Below are 18,771 nucleotides of genomic sequence, written 5' to 3'. Positions count from 1 at the left end.
CTTTTTCCTTGTTACTAGTCTATGTTCTTTGGTGCATTATTTAATTAAATGCATTACTATTAGTACTATAAAAAGTTAGGGTTAACTCTCTTCGAAACCCGACGGCAAGAAAAAAGAAGGTTAGTTAAGTAATTTATTTCTTGTTTTTCATATTTATTATTTATTTATTATTAATATAAAAATACGGTTCTTTTTATGTTATTTAAGACTAGATTAGGTAAAATAAGTAATAATAATAATATAATTAAAATGGTTCACGAGGCATACATGCAAGCAGCTCGTGGGTAATGTAATTCGATAGCGTAACATGAGCTGCACATTCCCCGAGTGATTTACATCTTATAATGGCACGGATGGTAGTTAGACACGGTTCAAATGGCAATAAAACAATAAAAGTTAATTATAAATAAATGTATAATGTTACGAACTTAGAGCTACTTAGCATAAATGAATGTAGTTTTAGGTTATAATTTGAAGTCATTCTAGAAAGAAAAGAATGTTAATTTAGGTTTATTTAGATTTTTTTTGGTGGTTGGTCAAATTGGCCAATCCCATTTTGAGATAGGGTAGAGACAATAACAGATAAACTATAAAGTTTTACTGAAAAAAAACCTTTGAAATTCATTTAGGAGGTTTTAGGGATTACACAAAGGAAATTTGAGATTTTTGAGATGAGGAAATGTATTTTTAATTTTAAGATGAAAATTACTTTGCACACGGACTATTCAAAACAAATACCCAATATATTCATGGACAAATCTTTATTTAATTTTATCAAAAATACTTCACTAAGAAATATGACTTTTTGAATGTGAAAGACTTGTAATATGAACTGAAAGAGTGCCAAATTTTGTGAAGATATACCCAATATATTGAGAGTTATAAAGACTTTAAATGAGTTCAAAAAGGTCACGTGGTTGGTCAAATTGACCGAGCCCATGTTGAGAAAGTTAAGGAATGCTGGATTTAGTCAGTCTGATATATGGACTTAGATTCACCAGTAGTAGTTAGAAGATCCAGTATAAACAAGCATCTCCTGCCAATAAATAAGTACATCCATTGTATTTGTGTTTTACATGTGATTTAATAAAGATTGTTCATTTCATGTTTCACTTAGTGTTCAAGTCTCTTTATTTCATCCATTTTAATAACTGAGATATAGCATTACTTCATAATTAGTTTATTTACCACATCTCCTGTTATTAAGCAGAACTAGCACATTGTGCTAGAGTTAATTCAGTTTTATTGGGTTTACCATAATCTTACAGTTGTTTTAAGAAAGAAATTACCCATACCCATTTCATATTTAAGGAGACACCGCTAAATGTAATGTTTGAATGTTTTAAAATAAGAGTTCCTTATGGGTGACAATTAAGAACAAGCTCAATAAAATTGTTGTTGTCGAGTTTTGGAACATAATGCAGTTTAATTAGTAATCAGAAAATAAATATTAAACAATATAATAGCTTTAGGTTTTTCTAAAATAAACTAACCAAGAACACTGCTTCATAAGTTTAATACTTACACAAATGTCAATATATCAGTTCCTTTATATGGCTACAAGAAAAAAAAGGTATTTCCTTGTGGTGGATACAGCACAAATAGGCAGCCCCCCCGTGCAGCTTTGTGCTTAAAGCAAAACAAAGCTGGTGCTTAATTTGTAACAGAATGACAAGCATCCTTTCAGGGAAAAATATAAACCTTAAGTTAATATTTCACTTTGAAATATATCCTAAGTATTTCAAAGGAATGCATAACATGAGTTTACATCAATTTAACATGAAAAATATTTTCATATTAAATCAATTTTGTTATATAACAAAATGGGAGATTACTATTCTTGTATTATAAAACTCTGTTTTACTGATCAAAGAATATTTCTTAGGTATTTCTTTAGAATTGAATATTTTATGGTTACAATTAATGTAAAAACATTCAAATCTTCATACTTACAGCATAATTTGGAGCTATTAATCGATGTTGAAGTTTCTTCGCTTTTGTCATGTTTCCATTACAGTATAGTTCAAATAGTTCACATGTTGGACCACCAAGAGCATCTGCTAAAGCTAGAACTCCTCCAACACATCCTTAAAAATATTTTGTTTATATTTTACTTTCTTAATCATATACTTCTGTGCATATTTTAAAAAAAGTTCTCTTCTCTAAGTAACCTTTATGGAAAAAAGCATATATTTGTAATCTTGCACCTACTCTCAATGTTTAGGCAAGATTAAGTTTATGAATTCAAATAATATAAAACAAATAATTTTCTCATACCATGATTATTAGAATATACATATAAGTATATATATATATATATATGTACGAGTGTGTATTTGTCTATACATACATCAAATACAATAGTTCTACATGCTTCAGTGAAATGCATAATATGATTGAAAATTCCAAGTGTTTTTAACTGGTATTTTATGCAAGCATCAATCTTAAGGTATATAAAGAAAAAATGTGGTTAGATAATTGTCCAGAAGAATCCAGAACAATTTTTTCTTTGTTTTTCAAGAACAATTAGAAGTAAAACAGTATCTTATTACTTGAATAAACAACATATGAAGAAAAAAATCTCTCACCTTTTTCTTTTTTGGATACAAAAGTCATTAACCCATTTTCTGGGTTATTCTTACATTTTAAGAGCTTTATTCCAGTACTCACATCTAAAATCTTAATTTCTTCAAGATTCTGTACTTGTACAATCGAAGTCCACATCAACACTTAGCCCTAATTCAAAGTAATGATAATGTGGTCTCAGAAACTATTTTTAAACTCAAAAAGATAATTTCTGAGACCACATTATCCAATTTTGAATATGAAATACTTCCATGCATATAAAGTAGAATGTCCTAACACTAATAGAGTCTGTGGCTTTCTAAGATAGAGACATGGCTTAAAATCGTTTCTGTTTTTGGTCAAGCAGAGCTCCAACAGTGGAGTGGCAAACACAGATAATGATACCAAAATGATCAATTCGGGTTAAGTCCAAGGCTTTTAAACTCCACAACTGTCACTTAAATGAAATCTTTGCTTTCTTTTGTTTGTTTGTTAAGTACAAAGCTACACAATGGACAATCAGTATTGTACTCCCCCCCCCCACGTTATTTATACCCCAATATTTTTTGCATCATTGCAGAAAAATGTGGTGATAATATGACCACCCTCCACCAATCCCATTCCACCCTCTATACTAGTGCAGGTAGCTCCCTCTACCCTTGCAGCACAATCCTCACTTTCTCGATTGGCAATTCTCGTGTACGGACATGTGTTTTACATTTTTCATGTGACTGCACAATTTTTCATTGTGTTTGATCACCAATTAATATCAGTTTCAAGTTCAAGTTTCTATTCATTTGTTTTTGAAATGTTTCTGTTTCCTGAATTCTACTTTATTTGCATGAATTCAGGTTTCTTATGGCATTTGATAAATTTCCTTCTATTAAGTAGACAGTGGTTATGATGCTAGGCCTCAGTCTCAGGGTTCACGATTTCTGCTGAGGAAGCACAGACTTTCATTCGTGGCAAGTCCATGTCTCACATTTGGCCGGCTACTTTTTTTTTTCCTCCACGATAGGTATTGTTCTTTTTTCCAGGTGATCTGTGGTAACTTTTTCAGTATGTATTTCTTACTCTCTATAGATATACCCATGTTCAATGAGTTGTTTGTTCATCTGGTTTTTTGTTCAGGGTTTGTGTTTTAACTGTTGCTCTTTATAGAGTTGCCTTGTCGAACTCCCATTTTTCTCTCTTCCAGAAATTTTCTCTTCCCCGGGTTGTTCCATTTCTTTTATCTGGTACATCCGACACATTTCCTTTCTTCTGCTGGATTGGAATCTCCATGTCATTCTTCCTATCCTGTCTGGTTCTCCTTTGAGCCATTTGTAATTTGTTCCTTGTAAAACCTTCTTACGACCTCAATCCTCCCTCTCCTGGCATGCAATCTCCATCGTTCCAATTTTTACGATATCCTTTATCCTTTCCCAAATATTTCTTGTTATACAGGTCTGGCATTTCTTCCCTGGCTGACTGGGTAGGTTGTTTTGCCTTTTCTCCTCTTTCCTTTCCTTCCTTTTTCCACTTGTATTCACATTCATTTCTAGATCATCTTCTTTGTTCTGTTAATTTCCCACTCTGTTGTTTGCCTTGTACTGTCTTCTTTTGTTGTTTTCGTTCCTGTCTCATTGTTCCATGGCATTCCTGTTCCCCCTATCTTTCGCCTATTACGCTCATGCTTTACAAACATATGCAAGGCACTTCCATGTTGTTTTTGTCCTTGAACCACACTTGGCATAATATGTCGTATCACAAGGTGCTCCCCCTGGATGTGTTCTGCCTAAGTGGACTGCACTTAGCCTATTCATATATGGTCCTCTAGCCTTAGTCACATATTCTGTTTGTTTCCACCCTATGTGTCTTATCTTCTTTACTGGGTGAAGAGCATACCTGTACTAGAAGTAGTGCTATACCCCACAGGTGTGACTCATATTTTAATTGTGGCACACCTGCTTTGTTTTATAACAGTCACTCTCCACTTGATTATTTGTTTTTGTGCCTTAACTGGCCCCTCCACCTTTCCAATGTGGAATTATCACTATGGGGGAATGGAGGTGATACCGTTTCGGAAGTTAACATTTTCTAACACTGAAAATGTATTTCCAACAGGTACTTACCTCTTCCCACCCTTCCTTTCTTCTGCCGGATTGGAATCTCCATGTCGTTCTTCCTATCCTATCTGGTTCTCCGCATGGACCGCAAGCTATATATATACTTATGAGTGGATTCCAACCTGTAGCTATAGAGTGATCTGTTCCAAGCCACTGGAATCACGACGAGAAAGTAAGCAACACCGAAGTGGACAAACCTTGTCCTCCACCTGAAGAAGTCTGAAAGGCAACACCCCAGGCTCGGTATGACAGGATCATGTATGCCTTATTTAACCTGAAGAAACAAAACTCTTCCGATCTGGAATTATGAACACTGATCCTCACTCCCCAACCTTTTGGGAAAGGTAAATTCCACTTGCTCCCAGAATTATGGGAGGATGTAGAACAACTGTGCTGAGTATCTGCGAGAGATGGAAACACTGCAGGTTGGGTGGATAATAGTGGTGAAGATGCGAACTGAATGACTGATCCTGACCCAAGGACCTGTAGTGTCCCCCCCAAAAAAATTTGCAACTGCTTATAAAATATCAAAGAATATGGTTAGGCAGTTATGTTTCTAACTTATAAAACAGTGTAAAAAATTGTAAGTTTACACTATCTAATACTTAATTGCCAGAGAGTTGGTAGTGGGTGTTACAGCCAATTGCCTTCCCTCTAATCAGCAGTTCAAAATTAGTGACAATGGCAGATAGCCTTAGTAGCTTTCCAATAACAAAGACAGAAATAGTATACTTAGTGGCAATGGGGATCATCACCAAACCCCCAAATCATGAAGCACCCCTCCTATTACATAGGTTTGTTATTAGCAACAAATAAGCATAATGGCAAAATTCAAATACCTGGATATTTGAAATAACTGAAAACCCTAATTTCGATTAGTTGATTATTTTTGTTACCTTATTCAGTTAATTTATGGGACACTAATTAATGTAACTGCTTCTTGAAGGTAATTGATAATATCAATTAATCAATTAAATCACCCAACTCTAGCCATGTGTGTGTAATTTTAACAACAGAAAGTTGGTCAGAGAATGAGATCAAGTTCATTTAACTCTGGGTATTTCTTGTTTTCTGTCATTCCCCAACAACATCACATGTGCTTTCTCTTTGGAAAGACTGATTTATAGTAGAATATGCTATATAAAAGGAAGACAGCAATCTTTTCCACTAGCAGGTCAGGTGTTTCAAATAGCAAACTGATCTACAGTTTTCCACTGAAGCACTTCCATTTGTTAGTGCACTCGTAAATTTATGTTTTGAGAAATACAGATCTATTTTAACTTTGTTATTTGGAATTCAATATCTTTCTTGTTTGATCTCGGTCAAAGTCAAAATTCAAATTTACTCTGCAATACACTCTATGAATGAACCTCGTGTTACATGTGAGAACTACCTAAGAGATGTGTTTAAGAATACCACATCTTTAAAAGAGGCAATGTGTGTCTGCATGACAATCTCTTGGCAGTTTTTAATCAAACTGAAATAGACTTACCCATAGTTAAAGCTGGCAACAAAAATCCTGCAGATCCTGCAAGAACTTGAAAATCTTGTTCTGAAGTTTTATGAACCAATAAACTAAGTTTTGCAATCTGAAAATACACAAAACAGTAATGCAAAATAATTTCTTTCTCTACTAAGAGCTGGTTGTGTTTTCAGTTCAAAATTATCTGGTATAGTTCCATACAACTTATTTATACAACTGTAAAGCACCGTACAAGCACCAACTTAAAACAAAAAACCTAGCAAAAGGAGAATGCTATAATAACATAAATGTCAAAGTATGAGCTTATTAATTTAAATTAAAGCACTTCTATGTAGATGTCAAGGTGGTCAGTTTCTCTTCAAATTTGTATGTTGGTTTCAATGAACACTTACATTGATTTTGTGGGATTACAGACCAAACAACTAACTGGGAAGATAACTGTTACAAACTGAGTTTGCTTGCATGAGAGGTGATATAATTTCAGGCTTTCTTCTTATTTTTTTTAATTCAGTTTTTTGGGAATTTTTTAGTGTTTCTAAAAAGTTTTAAAAGAAATTTCAAAGACTTGGCTTTAAAACAGTTCAAAGTTAGCTATTTTAAGGGATTTTTTACGTTTATTTATTAACGTTTATTTCAAGTAAATTTTCATAACTTTAATGTAGAACTCTGACAAGATTCAAATATCATGAAAGAATACATAAATCTGAAGATCAGTTATCACTTGTTAAGCTGTCAGAATCAGGGGCCCTGAAAAAATTCTCAGTTCAGTTTTTTCGAAAAATGTTCTTAGTTTTTTTTTGCAATTGTTGGTCAGATTTTTTCACCAGAAAAAGCTTGCACTGATGTACCTTAAGTTCAATTTTCTTTTATTTTTAGAATTCAGTTCTTTTCAGTTTTCCAAAGTTTAGTTTAATAAAACTTCCTTAAACTTTAGGAAAAACTTTTTTGAGTGAACAACTTTGAATATCACTTCTTTTACCTAATTAAAATCACTATTGTGAAATTTAAAGAAGAAAATGTTTAAAGTCAGAGTACCAGACACACATAATTCTGATTGTATTTGGATATGACAGTGAAAGAGTTTGTTTTCTTGTTTAGACATGGTTGGTGCAACTGTTAATATTTTTACTGCTTATATGTATCTGATTACTAAAACTAAAGAATGATCAATGAAGTGAACTTGTATCTTCAGAAAATGTTTTCAGTGAAGCTGGATAGATAATGTAAAAACTTGAAACACTGTGTGTGTGTGTGTGTGATGAATACTAATTATGAAAGTTATTTATCCAGTTCCATTTTGGCTTACTAGTTTATTTGCATATTATCATGTAGGTCAATAATTATACCTTGTTTTAGTTTTCTACATAAATGTGGGATTATTTGAAAAATACCATTATATATATTAAATTAAGTCCAAACAAATACTCACCTCTAACATAACTATTAGTTACTTTCTCAACTACTCACCAAGATATAGAGTTTTAGTTGATATAGTTGATCTGATTCCTTCCTCTACTGACTGATAGACATTTGCATTAACCACAAACTCATTCCCATAACAACTCATGTTATTAGTGATATATATTGACACCACTGCATTAAAATGGTTAGTGTTTCTGGTCTGCTCACTTTTATTTCTAGTTTTTTAATATTTGTCTCAACTTTTCTTTAACTGACATTCCTATGATTATGGGATTTTTTTTTTCATGCTCATAAATATTCACAGGTAAAACTGAAACCTAGAAATAAACTAAAATACAATGCAACAAGAGATTAAAAGTACACCCTTGCAAGAATAATTAAGTGAAAACCTGACAAGAGAATAAATGAAATTGTACACAATCTTTACCAACAATAACAACTATATTCCCTAAACATAATAGACACTACAGTGGTCCTACTTATACATTTCCATCTCCCTGCACAAATTAATTGGCTAATGGAGAAAGAATATTTAGACAGTGCTGGAAAAATGTTAATTCTATCTTGTTAACTTTGTCTTTGTTTCTTTACAGCTTGGTTTACAGTTACATTATATTTCTGGGATTCACTCGAGGTAAATCTTGATTTAATTATATGCTGACTGTATTTTTTAGGATGACTTTCAATCTGGGTGATAGGAAAGGTGTGGATTTGGTGTACTTAGATCTTCAAATAGATAATAAAATCATACTAGTGGAGGTTTACAAAAGACTAGTAGATTTGATTGTAGGATGGCTAGGCAACAGAAAGAAAGTGGTTATTTAAAGATTCCATAAACTGGACCCTTATTACTGGTGTGCCTCAAGGGTCAGTACTTGGACATTTGTGTTTCCTCATTTATATTAATGACAGCGCTATGAGCATAATTATTAAATTAGTGCAGTCTGTTGATATGAAAATTTTGAGCATTTCTAACTTTACTAAGGATGTTTAGGTATTATAGAATGGTTTGGATCAATTGGCAAGTTGGACAAATATTTGACAAATGACATATAACTATAGTAAGTAAAAGGTAATACATTTGGGCCATCATAATTTGTAAAAAGTGCACCAAACATACTCTGCCAGTCTCACATTATGATAGATTACTGCAAAATCAGGAGGAGCAAATACTGCCTTGAAAAACTATCTGAATTTTATGACATCCTACTTTTTCAAGAAACTGAACTCACAGAGCCTAAGGAGTTCACTCTCACTGTCTTTAACAATATACCACATGCTGATCCAGAGGCTGGGATGTTACTTTTATGACAGCTCAAAGGGGAACAATCACCATTACAAGTTGCAAGCCATATCTCACCTGAAGTTACCCACACGAACTCGAATGATCAATGTACAGCACATCAGGGTGAAGACTGGGGGTTCCTCCCTGAACTATATGACAACACTCCTATATACCTGTCAAGCTTTCTGGAAGTACTTGTTCTTTCACAAACCTCTCCAAAAAAGTTAGTTCAACAATTTTCGGAAAAGTAAAACCCCATACCAGTGGAATAGTGATACTGATATATTCAGGAAAGCACACAATCAAAGCTCAGATCAGATCAGCTGAGTTCATGTGGATAAGACATGATCCAGCATGGGGCAGAGAAGGCAAAGACTGTGTGGAATAAATCCTGTACTCTCTACAGGCAATTGTCTTCCAAAGTATGTGACACAATATGGAATGAGCAATTCGGGAAGGCCAATCTCACAAATACTTCCTATGACTTGAATGGTGATATCAGTCACTTACGTTGGTTACTTTATTATACTTCACTTTGTATAGATGAAGACCAAGGCATGCAGGAAAGTCTCAAGCTAAGGAATCCCTATCTTAACTACACCTAAATGCTGATATGTAAGCCATATTTATCATGAACAAAATACACAGAACCATACATATATCTAAAGATTGAGCTCCAAGCCCAAACTGTATAAAAAATCTCTATCGTTAAGAACCTTATCAAAGCCTACCTGTTAAAATTAGTGCTGAAGTAGCAACATAGCTGGGCAAACAGATAACATGGCTGAAATATGGAGTGACGGCCTTTATCAAATCCACATCCAAACTCGTAAAGGATCATTCTCTTTTTAAAAAGTCATCAAATCATCATCCTACAAAATATCATTGGCAAGATCTCAGAAAAGGCTTGCCTATCATACTGAACCAATACTACCATCATTATTAGGTGGATACTGCAGTGAAGAGAAACCTATATCAGCACTGCTGAATTTACAGCTGATATATGGGAATGGTTTGAAACCAGTCAGAACAACTTAGCAGTAGCTTTAGATGTAGAAAAACCAGTCAGAACAACTTATCAATAGCTTCAGATGTAGAAAAACCTGTCACAACAACTTATCAATAGCTTTAGATGTAGAAAAACCAGTCAGAACAACTTATCAATAGCTTCAGATGTAGAAAAACCAGTCAGAACAACTTAGCAGTGGCTTTAGATGTAGAAGATGCCTACAGTTGAGTCCAGTGGCCCATCGTTGCTGACTAAATGCAGCAGTGTAACATGTGTAAGATGGGTTATAGCCACATTAACTGTATGGGAACGGTTTGAAACCAGTCAGAACAACTTAGCAGTGGCTTTAGATGTAGAAGATGCCTACAGTTAAGTCCAGCTGCTCATCGTTGCTGACAAAATGCATCAGTGTAACATGTTTAAGATGGGTTATAGCCACATTAACTACCAAAAGATGCTTCATAAAATATGGAAGTTGATATTCAAACTGGATAACCATCAACACTGGTCTGCCTCAAGGATCACCAATCTTGCCAGTCCTCTTCAACATCTACACCATGGTGTCTCAAGGATCACCAATCTTGCCACTCCTCTTCAACATCTACACCATGGTGCCTCAAGGACCACAAATCTTGCCAGTCCTCTTCAACATCTACACCATGGTCCTCAAGGATCACCAATCTTACCAGTCCTCTTCAACATCTACACCATGGATCTATTTCACCTTGATAGTACAACCAGATGCCATCTACTAACTTCTGATTATAACAGAGGCTCTAGTAATGCTGAAAGCGAAAGAAAGGTGCAACCATCCCTCAGCAGGGTGATAAAATAGTGGAAGGACACTGGAATAGTAGTCAATTCTACCAAAGCTACATCCATGTTCTGCACACTCAACAACAAACATGCTGATGAGGATAAACCATCATCATGTTCCGCACACACTGTAACCCCTCTGAAAGAAGGAATGAAGTAACTGGAAGCTAACCTTTTACAAACAACTTAACTTCACCAGCCATTTAACAACAGCTATCAAAAGGATGAATGCTGTGAAAGTTACAGCAGAAAACAGAGCTGAAAATTTTCACCTTCTTAAACAACATATATTTTATTGTTTTGTTATTCATTTAAAAATAGCTAAAAATAAACATGTCATAGCTGTTTATCTCTGATGTTAAGCCAATCTACTATCTACAGTTGCACTGTTGGTGACATTTAATGAACTTTCATTGGTCACTAGATGTTATGGAGGATTATATAAAGTTTTTGCATATAATGGTTAACACTTTTCAAGGGCCAAAAACCAATAACAATGTATGAAGCAAATAACTAGTTTTTATGTTTCTTAAGGTATATTTCATACTTTCCTTAATTTTGAATTCAGAGACTAGACGGATGATAGCTAGTCTACAGCACCCACTGCCAAATCTTGGGCTAATTTAGTCGAATAGTGGGATTCAGCCATGACTCTTATAATGCACCCACACACCCAAAATGTGGAGTGCAATATTGTGGAAATAAGATTCAAATCTCAGTTTCACAGTCTGGCATGTTGAACATGCCCAATAATAGAAACTTAGTAATTTCCTTGGAAGTTTGTTATCATCACTCTTGTATGGCATTTTCTGATTTTTCTTCACTTTCAGTTACTTACATCTTTATAATGCACATGTATTGTAATAAGTACAAGTTATATTTTTCATTCTTTGGTTTGTTAAATAGCTGTTTTTGACAAACAGTGTCTCCAGCCTGCTTGTCTTTGTACCATCACATACATGTAGTAACTTGTGGAAGATGTTTCTTTTGGCTTTGTCTGGATCTATTGATTCCAAAGATTGTATTCTCTTATATTTCTTTCGAGACTTAATATTTTATTTTATTTCATGCTTCAGTTCTTGGATATATATCCATATTGAGATTCTTCCTTTTGATAAGGCAGTAATCTGTTCAATAAACTTATCGTTCTACTTTAACTTGCACCACTGACACATAATCTATTGGTATTGTATTTTACTTATGGCTTGGCTTCTTAGCAATTACATTTATATTTTCTAGAAATCATTCTTCTTGCTGGATACCTCTATTATCAGTTTCATTTGCAGCAACTACACAAATTATATTTGAAGATCTTCTAAACATACCTTCACTTTGCACTGTCTTCATCTTGTTGAAGTGTCTTTGTACATGTTTTCAAGTACTTTCCTAATGGTCACTCAACTCCAGCATCACATACTTTTTAAGGAGAATCACTCAACATCCCCAATAACTGTGTTTTATTTCCAGACCTTATTAATGATAGTGTTTAACACTTAGACTATTATTAAACTATTTTATACTTTATTATATGTTACTCTGACCAATTTTCTGTTAGTTGCTCAAAGTTAGAAACACCAAATATTGGGAAAGACGTCTGCTGTGGTGTTAGCTACTAAATTCTTTTTTTTTTGTATACCTCTTCAGAAGTTAACATTTTTCTTATGGTGAAAATGTAGTTGTAATAGGTACTTATCTCCATTCCTCACATAAAGCTATCTCAATGTTTGTCTGCCCTCTAAACATTGCTACAAAATTTTCACGATCAGCACACCAGTCTACATACTCCACCAATTTCATGCCATATCATGTGACTACTCTCCACCAATAGTATTGTGCCACCTATAGTGACACAGCTAACTCCCTCTGCTATTCCCACTCAATCCTCACTTTCAAGAATTAGCAGGCTCCAAAGGGAGAACACTGGCAGTGGGGAGGAAGGGTGGGAAGTGTGTGAAAAAAGGTAAGAACCTATTGGAAATACATTTTCTGTGTAAACAAAATTTTAACTTCCCATACGGTCTTACCTCCTCTTACATGAAGTTAGAATCCCACACTACAAAGGTGGAGGGGCCAGTTTAGGTACACAAATATCAAACCAAGTGAAAAGCAACTGCCAAGAATGAACGGGTATGCTTGGAGATAAAAATGAAGCACACCTGTGGGGTACAGCATTACTTCTGGAATACGTATGCTCCTCTTCCAGGAAGTAGGAATTTAATCCAAAATTGGTGGAAAGGAAAATACTTGCACAAGTGTAATATGTTCTGATATGTGCAAGCTGTAGCAACATATAAACAGAATTATCAATGTACCTACCCAACCTCAACCAGACAGGTGAGGTTTCATAACTTGTCCTCTGCATTAGGAGGATGAGGATGAAAAAAATCGTAATAAAAATATTGTGGCTATAGCATGTGGACCGTGTTATATATATATATACCCATCAACTCCAACTGTAAGTAAATAGTATGTCATATTTCAAGTAACCAGAAGTATGAAGAGAAAATTAGCTTTCAGTCAAAACCAGACAATTTCCCAAATCAACCGTAGCAGTGAGAAGTACGACACGCTGAATCTGGCATTATGGGATGAGGGCATTGCCTCAACTCACCTGTATGAACAGGATAATAGCTGTAACTGGTATTACAGGCAAAATCATAACTAACCCAACCGTAAATGCAAGGAAGAGACATCCTGCATCCAGAATTACAAGAAGGACATTGAACATTTGCCCAACCATGGAACAAAGGACATACATCCAGTTGCAGGTATTATGAGGCAGATGAAATCTCCCAAACTCAACTGTAACAGTAGGTAAAGAACCTACTGCAACTGGAATTAACTAGAAGATAGGCATCTACTGCATACAACTGTAGGAACAAGGTGTTGTCATCCTGAACCCAGCATTACAAGAAGGATCCCTGGAGGAGAAAGGGGGCGAGTAAACATGTTGGGTAGTCCGGAGGAACATCACACCAGAGAAAGTGTAAGGGGTGTCAATGATTCCCTATTTTGAAAAGCAGTCCAACACTGATTTATTCAATCAAAAGGTCAGCAGAGATGGGCAGAAATCCCCTTCTGCTTTACTCATGAAGTCCATGAGTGGTGGTCCACTAGAGAATGAAAATTATTGATACTTAGCATATATATGCCACCAATGTACTTGTGGAAACACCCCATCCCTACAGTGAGCATTATAGTGCAATCAGTAAATAGCATGAATTTAAGGTAAAGTGTACCTGACCAGACAACACCTGCCACAGAGTGGGATCCCATTATCAGCAGTTAAACTAGGGTTTCTGAAATAAAAACATAAATAAATGAAGTGAAAAGAAGTCAAAGGTAAACTGACATGTGTAGAATCATCATGAGAGGGAGACAATATCCACTAGAGGAAAATACAGCCAGGTCATTCAGATAATGAGTAACAAAGGTATTGGAGTAGTCCACATTCTGGCCTGAATGATCTCTTCCAAAAGATATCAAAGTTGTGCAATCAAGGACATAGTAATGTGATGAATCTGATGAGAAGAAACATTGTGAAGATGGTGACCTTCCATGGATAAGTCCAAATATGCCACCCTAATGAATTCACAAACCCAACAGTAAGTGTGATGGAGACAGATCACAGGAAATGGATGGGTTCCAGGAAATAAAAGGTTGGGAATGTGAACCTCAAAAGTAGGCAGTACATGTCATGTATCACCTTAACGAGTGAACCAGACAAAGAAGCTGATCAGGATCCAAATGGGAGTACAGGTGGGAAATGGAAAATAAGGAAATGAGTGAGAAAGCCAAACCACTTAAACTGACAGTATAGGTCTTAGGACTGGTCAGGATAGAGGATGACATAGGAGGAATGGTAAAAAATGCAGGTGACATTAATAGCACAAATATCTGAATGACAACTGTTGCAAGCAAGTAAGAGAAGGAAATAGGTCTTGAAAGAGAGAAGGTAGATGTAACATGAAGACAAAGACAAAGGTTTAAATAGAGGACAATAAAGGGCATAAAGGACCACACTGAGATCCTAATAAGCAATTCAAAGGAGAGAAAGGGTGGGGAAGACAAAACCAATTGAAACCTGGGGAAACAGAAGGAGGTCGACAAGGCTGCCTGATAGCTAGATACAGTCAAAGTGGACAAGCCTTTGTCTAACAACCTGGTGAAGAATATAGATAGATGAATGGAAGGGTGGGAAGGAAAGAAACCATGGCAAAGAGACAAAAGTTCTAAAGTATACTATTGTCCGTGGTAAATGGACATGGAAGAAGGTCTAATGGATCAGGAAAGGAAAAATGCAACACATAGAGTCAGTCCCTGGGCTAAGACAACAGACATATGAAGATAGAGAGTGGTGACATCTGTGGAACAAGGGACCATTCTGTGAGGAGAATCTTGTTCAGAGAAGATAATCGATCTACCACCAGATTCAGGGAGCCAGGAAAATGGCAAGCTGAGACCACAATGTGGTGACTGTAGGCTCAGAAAGGAGAACCAGGATCTGAAACCACAGACACCTGGAATTAGTACCCCCCAGGCTCAATGATACGAGTGAAAGCTTTCAAGGAAGCCCACATCCCCAAAGAGAAAGAACATCTCAAGCTGTAAGAAAAGGTGAGGAAAGTATGAACTGATCACCCCAAAGACAAAGAGGAGAAGCCTGGGCCCAACTGAGGTTGGAAAGAAGAACTACCCATATGAACGGGATATTGAGATGGGGTAAGAATGGACTTCCTCACTGTCATCAGGAATCCCACCTGTTCTGCATCCTGTAGGAACAGAGAAGAGTGGTCTCTGGACTATGAAAGGGAGGAAGCAAGCAGGAGTCAGTCATCCATAGAAGGAAAAGTGCAAAAACTCATAGAGTGAAGATGTCTGACAAAACACGTAAAGAGCCAAGGTTAGTTGGAAAGGTAGAACTATGAACTGGAAACCTTAACTTAGAGCAATAAATAACTATTGATGAAGTGAGCACTGTGCAAAAGAATTCTCTGAATTGTAGATTATGAGGAGAAAATCGGGTTTTTAGGATCAGGAATGTAGGAAAAGGAGCCAAAGCCAAGCTCAACCCCATGAACAGGAAAGAAATGAACATGTCAAGTGATGTAACAAAGCACAAATTTTAAGTCCCACACTGATGGAAATTAGGATGATAAGGCACATAGTTAACACTTACGAAAACAAGAAAAGATATTAAAATAGAACAATAAATTAGATATTACTAGTAGTAATGATATGTAACGTACAAGATATCAAAACATACTAAGTTAACAAAGGACTGATAAATATCAAATGGACAAACCATCTAAATTTATCTAGTGCACAAAGAATGTAATAATAATGGGCTAACCAACTAAAATTACTTAGAAAACACGTTAATTATCAATATCTAATTTAACAGTCATCTAAATTAACCAAGACAACAAAAGACAATTAAGTCCTACACTGATGAAAATGGTGATAAGAAGGCACATAGTTAACACTGATGAAACCAAATTACACATACAGAACAATGAATTAGATGTTACTAGTAGTAATGATATGTAACTTACACACAATCTAAACATACCTAGTTAAAGTACTTATTAATAACGAACTAACAAAAGCTGCAGATTCTACAAAGTATGTAATGTTAACAAACATGCAAAATGATTAAATTTACTGAAAAACAAAGATGTAATCAATATCTAACTTACAATTCATTGAAAATAACTTAGATGATAAAGGACTCATACATATCTAGCTTATCACAGTCTGAGCACTGATGACGTGAAATACGTAAGTCTCTTGTGTGTAAATAAGGGCAAAGCCACACAAAGTGCATCTGAACCAGGCCGACCATGAGTATCTCAACCTGGTGTGAAATTTACATGTTGAAAAGCTAACCAACAGATTCCCTGGGAAAACTAGAAGCAATAGGAAGAAAGATGGAGAAGAATAATTCTCCATCAAAGTGAATGAGAAAGCAGCACTGAAACTGGTGGAAGGTGCTAGAAAAAGAGAGTCCAAAGTGTCTATTCATTGATTGTATTCTTCCAAATTCATACTACAGTCTCTTGTAATTCAGTAACAAGAAATAAATGCAAAAACAATTTTTTTGAAAAAAAGTGAATGCAAACATAGTAAAATAAAACAGTTGAAAAAAAATTGAAATGACAAAGAAGCATGTCCATAAATGGTAGTCACTTGCAAAGAAACACACATCTAAATTATGCTGTGCCAATGGAGAAAGTGAGGATTGAGTGGGAATAGCAGAGGGAGTTAGCTGCATCATTATAGGTGGCACAATACTATTGGTGGAGAGTAGTCACATGATATGTACATGTTCAGAAATGGCACAAAATTGATGGGGTGTATAGACTGGTATGCTGATCATGAAAATTTTTTAGTAATGTTTAGAGAGCAGAACATATCAGAATTGGCATATAATACATTAATTGTTTGGACTGCTTACTACTCTTCTTACAGTAACTTACTGGATACAGACAGTAAGACTAGTTTTGATGTTTCTTTAAAATTCAGTGAAATCCTTTTTATGGTGGTAGTAGCCTCTTGGGGGAGTGTGCTCCTGATACTTTTCACTCCCAGTACCTCCTTTCATGTATGCCTATTTGAGAGCAGCTAATTATTATTTGACCCATTGCACTATTTATCTAGTGCTCATCAGACTGGCTGGATAGTAAGATACAAGACTGATAAGATCTGGTATTCAGCAAAAGTTCTCATTATCATTTGAGTACAAAAAAGGGTAGTTGATTTGTTATTATACACTCTTCTCACTGCAAATATTAACTCAGCCAATACGGAATATTATAAAACTGTCTTTTTGTAGATTGTTACTTCATAACCTTAGGCATTATACTCCATAAAATGTATCTGGCTATATTTTAATTTCAAATATCCTAAATGTGGTGAGGACAGGATTCTTATGATAGAGGTAAGAACCTGCTTGCATGATATTAAAAAAAAAATCAAGTGCAATAAATTACCTCTACCTAACTATTACCTTGAATCTCCACGTGTTTCACTCTTGGATAAGGAAAAAAGACAAGGTAATGTAAAAATTGACCAATCTGTAAAAGATATCAGGCACTGAGAACTCAGTAGATCTCCATGAAGTTTTTCTCAATTCCATTCCTAGCCATCCAACAATTGTGGCTTATCTAGTTGTATTATGAATGAACAACCATATGCAGAAATGTATCAAGACCCATATACTTTCTTGGAGAAAAAGGCCATACCCAAACATGGTGGGAGGGTTACATCCAGAAAAAGGTAACATTAGCAATGAGTAAAAAGCCTCATCTGTACAAGCATACAATAAAAAATGTGAAGTTACAATGTTGTTTCTAAACCCTTATTGCTCCAGTAACAAATGACATAAAAATTATTATTATTATCAATCATACTTGATGTAACATTGCACCATTTCTGTATTAGTAAATACCCACACATGTATATGAACTCAGAGATGAAAGTGGTTGATGCTTATTGAATTGATTCTTCTTATGAAAGTTATAATACACATAACTAATACTGTCAGCATGTCATGTGAATGTTTGTTGTAAGATCATGCAAGCATCAATCACTACACTTTGAAATAATGCTACATTTTTTTCAAGAATAAAATTATGCTTAAGAGGTGGATGTATCAAACAATGTTTTTAAAATAATGTTTTCTTAATTTATAGAATATATTTGTTTCTTGTATATTCTTACATAATTTCTGATGCATACAATGCTAATGTTTCTCCTGTATCAACAAATTTGCTTTAGTGCTGAGCATTTCTTTACTACCCACACTTCCCAAGATGTTAAAGTGTTTTGAAGTGACATTTGTGTCACAGTCCTGAAGGATGGACGACTGATTGAGCAATACCTGGGGCCTGGTCTGGTCTTTTCTTCTGAAAAAAAGGGCCTGATCATTTCATTGCCCGGGTCCCTGAACTGCTTGTTCTGCCACTGGATTATATTTTTTGTTTTAGGCATGCTCTTTAACCATTTCAAAATAGGTCATGGGTGAAAGACCACGTCATCTCATTTGTTGACTCGCATTCAAAATTTTATTGAACTACTATTT

The 18,771-nt window shown here is 35.1% G+C and overlaps 1 protein-coding gene across 1 annotated transcript in view; it reads right to left on the bottom strand.

Moving 5' to 3' along the window:
• Positions 1-18,771, bottom strand: part of LOC106467514 (4-hydroxy-2-oxoglutarate aldolase, mitochondrial-like) — a 72,116-nt gene that overhangs the window by 10,125 nt on the left and 43,220 nt on the right. The window contains exons 5-6 of the mRNA XM_013927872.2: positions 6,166-6,262; positions 1,954-2,087 (exon numbers count right to left, since the gene is read on the bottom strand). Of these exons, the coding sequence (XP_013783326.1) occupies positions 1,954-2,087; positions 6,166-6,262 (231 nt within the window). The remainder of the gene's footprint in view (positions 1-1,953; positions 2,088-6,165; positions 6,263-18,771) is intronic.

The sequence above is a fragment of the Limulus polyphemus genome, unplaced genomic scaffold, assembly GCF_000517525.1.
Source record: "Limulus polyphemus unplaced genomic scaffold, Limulus_polyphemus-2.1.2 Scaffold2641, whole genome shotgun sequence".
Lineage (NCBI taxonomy): Eukaryota > Metazoa > Arthropoda > Merostomata > Xiphosura > Limulidae > Limulus > Limulus polyphemus.
This window is presented reverse-complemented; position numbering and strand designations above follow the sequence as displayed.